At 36.0% G+C, this 3,459-nt stretch overlaps 1 protein-coding gene across 1 annotated transcript in view; it reads right to left on the bottom strand.

The window, feature by feature from the left end:
- Nucleotides 1-555, bottom strand: part of TTC33 (tetratricopeptide repeat domain 33) — a 5,395-nt gene extending 4,840 nt beyond the window's left edge. Inside the window, exon 1 of the mRNA XM_009079039.1 lies at nt 426-555. Within this exon, the coding sequence (XP_009077287.1) occupies nt 426-551 (126 nt within the window). The 5' untranslated portion in view covers nt 552-555. The remainder of the gene's footprint in view (nt 1-425) is intronic.
- Between the last annotated feature and the right edge of the window lie 2,904 nt (nt 556-3,459).

Here is a 3,459-nt window from a genome sequence, read left to right on the forward strand (position 1 = left end):
GCAGGAGAGCAGGAGACAAGGAAAGCAAGATACTAGACTTGTATCAGCAGGCATGTATAAAACTGAGCCTGAATATCAACCAGGACCTCACATTACCTTAATCTTTAAACTCTGGTGAGCTCGACTGTAGCAGTACAGTACCCAGAATGTAGTATGTGCAGTTATGTCAACATAGTTCTTCTATTGCATAAAGCTGCCACATAAATATAGTATATAGCACAAAAGTCTTTGAGCTAGGCAGGTCTTCCACAAGTCCACCAACTAAACCACAGGCAGCATTTGTGAAAATAAAATAGAGGGAATACAGGAGATAAACACCAACAATCTTTTTGCTTGTCTATGTTCAGGTTGCCATAAGCATAAACAGGTGTCTTGATATTTCTATACTTTCCTTATCTCGCACACAATTAATTTTGTTTTCCTACCAGTGCTATCTCTCCTAATCCAAGCTGAGCACGTCCCAAAGTCTGCCAGGCATCCCAGGAACGTGGGTTTCTCTGCACAGCCATTTCTGCTGCATGCACCGCTGGGAACATTTCATGTAAAGACATCAGGACCTATAACAGAAGAAGTAAAATAAGAGGAAGAAAAATAAGCAAAATTTAAAACAAATTTAAGTTTTCTGGGATTACCTAGGCAACTACCATTGTATCAATAACTAAGGACCTTACCTAGCTTTTTCTAATTTAAAAGTTAGATGTCTGATCTCATATAGTCACCCAAACTCATTCCATGGAGAAAGAAAGAGGCATGCTAGAGAATGATTGAACTGAACAATTTAAGCAACTCCATTAGTAGATTAATTGCTTCAGAAGGTATCCCTCCTTCTCTACAAACACCACACTCTGTAAAAGCATAACAGAATACACTGAAAGACAAACACATAGAGAATTAAACACAATAAATGTGTAAGTGCTGTTGATAAACTCCTGGATTGTGGTTTTTCTTTTTAATAGAAGACTGGACTCTACCAAACACAGTTGCAGAGCACATGATATAATTATAGCAACAATCCCTGTAATTCAGCATGAAAAGAGACTTTAACAATGATTGTTGCATTTAGAGAGTAAGCACTCTGCAACAGCAAAGCCTAACTTAGACATGAAGTCACCTACATTAAGTAAGAAAAAAAGTGGTTTCCAATGTGAAAAATCTCTCTTACTCAGCAGTTACCATAGTATTCTACTTCTTGCACTGAATGTCCATAACTAAGCCTATAAATCATAGTTAGCAATATGTAACGTGGCTCAAAGCTTGTCTTACGTTTCCAAGACCACCATGAGGCTGGCACACTACCCGAAGACCTGCATCACTCTGAGATCATAATTTCAGACACCCACATGCTATGGTGATAGATACCAGTGTAAGAAACCAATGACAACTGCATTCCTACAGTATGATGAGAATGTCAACCACAGGACTAAGACTCATGTGTGGGCAACCACTTTCATCCCAACAGACCCAGAAGTATGATGACTATTAGAACATTGCTGAAGTGCAGAAAGCATTTATTTAACCTTACTGTTCTATGACATATTAAATAGATTAATATGAGTGTGGAGTAGAGGAGGACTCAAATGCAATGATCTTGAGTATTTACTGTAATTAACATAAAGTACTTGCACAGCACAGGGATAAGTAACCTAAAAATAAAGTTGGGGGAGAAAGAGGAAGGCAAAGCTGTTTTAGATTTTTCTAAAGACTGGTCCTATAGCTTCTCTTTAATTCCATTTAACGGACTGAACCTTGCCTCTAAAAAGTACCTAAAAAGAAATCTTTAAAAAACAATCCACAGCTCTATGTCATTTTCTCCTCTTTTCCTCAACAGTTTTCATTGACTGTGCTTCCTATCAAAGTTGGTAATGAATGTATTTTTACAAAACTTTCAGTGCAGTGACATTTTTGTTTGCAGTTTCTTACCTGTAGCAGACCTATGAAGTGAATCAAACTGTTCCTAGTGGACAGGTGTACATTTCTGCATCTATCAGCTAGCTTTTACATTAGTTGTCTTCATGTGTTTATTCTCATAATAGAAAACAAATGCAAGTATATGCTCACCTGAACATTTCTATGCATCCCAAGTATTCAGTATTTCCTACCAGTACTTTCTACAGCAAACTAATTCCAAAATAACTACATAAGTCTTTATGAAATCTTTTGAAGTTTTTAATAGATTTTACAGATTTGTTTACTGAATTATGACCTAACTGATAAATGACAATTATTTCACTTCCATCTATTCATGATTGCTGTGTGTACTAACAGACAAGCGCTTTAAAAATGCTCTTCCACAGCAGCAGTTACTGTGCTCCTAGTAACTTTGGCATCAGTTTCTCAAAGTACAAAGAAATACAAATGTCATGAATGTATGAAAGCAGACCTGAAAGTGTGCAGTCTCTACCTGTACATTGTATTGCTTTGATAAAATATCTCTACATCCCACTTGGAAACTGAAACAGCAAACCAGCTGTTCTACATCTAGAAAATCCCACTGAAAAAGGAATTAAACACACTGGTAGCATGAAGTTTTCCTCTGCACAGATTTGAACCCTTTTAACAGGGCAGGTCACATGGCCAAGACAAAGCCAGATAGAAACCACACATACTGTAGCCCCTCCTAGTAAGTGCCTGTCACATGCTCAACATGCAACCACATCAAGCACCGGATGTCTATACATGTTGTATATGCATATATATATAGTGACAACACTCCATTAGAAAACATTCTTAAAACTAATCCAAAAAATTAGAAAAAAATTTACAAAGCAGAAAAAGTATCTCAAGACTCCCATTGTACATATATATATACATATTAAAATTGATCAGAGGAAAATGTCTCATAAAGATATTCAGTAAGTGGACTTTCAGGCCCTACTTTACTCCAGAAGATTTACCATTGTTACATGTATTAAACCAAACAACATCCATGTTATGCAATGACTTAGTTTAACAGATCTAGCTTTATTTTTAAAAAAACATACACAAGAAATCAGAAGAATTACATAAACTCAGTGGCAAAAAGACAGTTAAACGTAGCAACTGTAATCAGGAGACTGACCAAGTATTAAAATCCCATGCAGTAGGAGTGACCCATCCTGTTCTACCCACAATATTTTGGAAGTGTTATGAATCTGAGTAAGTTCTGGTTTTAAATCAGCTCACTGGATTGAGGCTGAATCACTATATATAGATATTATTCAACTCCAGTGAAACTGACCCAGTTCTGCCTTCCACACAGAAACCCATTTCAAAATACTGATGAATAAAATCATCTTACCCATAAGCAGTTTACATTTATCCATGCTGTAAATCAATCACCATTGGACAGCGCAGAAATGCTTTTTGCTATTTAGCTTTCTGAAATTCACATTAATGTTTTGATGGTAAAATTGTCTCACTACACATTCCAAATTAAAAGAAAATTTTTAATTATTTTTTTAAAAAATAAGCAATTATTAG

The sequence above is a fragment of the Acanthisitta chloris genome, unplaced genomic scaffold, assembly GCF_000695815.1.
Source record: "Acanthisitta chloris isolate BGI_N310 unplaced genomic scaffold, ASM69581v1 scaffold30687, whole genome shotgun sequence".
Lineage (NCBI taxonomy): Eukaryota > Metazoa > Chordata > Aves > Passeriformes > Acanthisittidae > Acanthisitta > Acanthisitta chloris.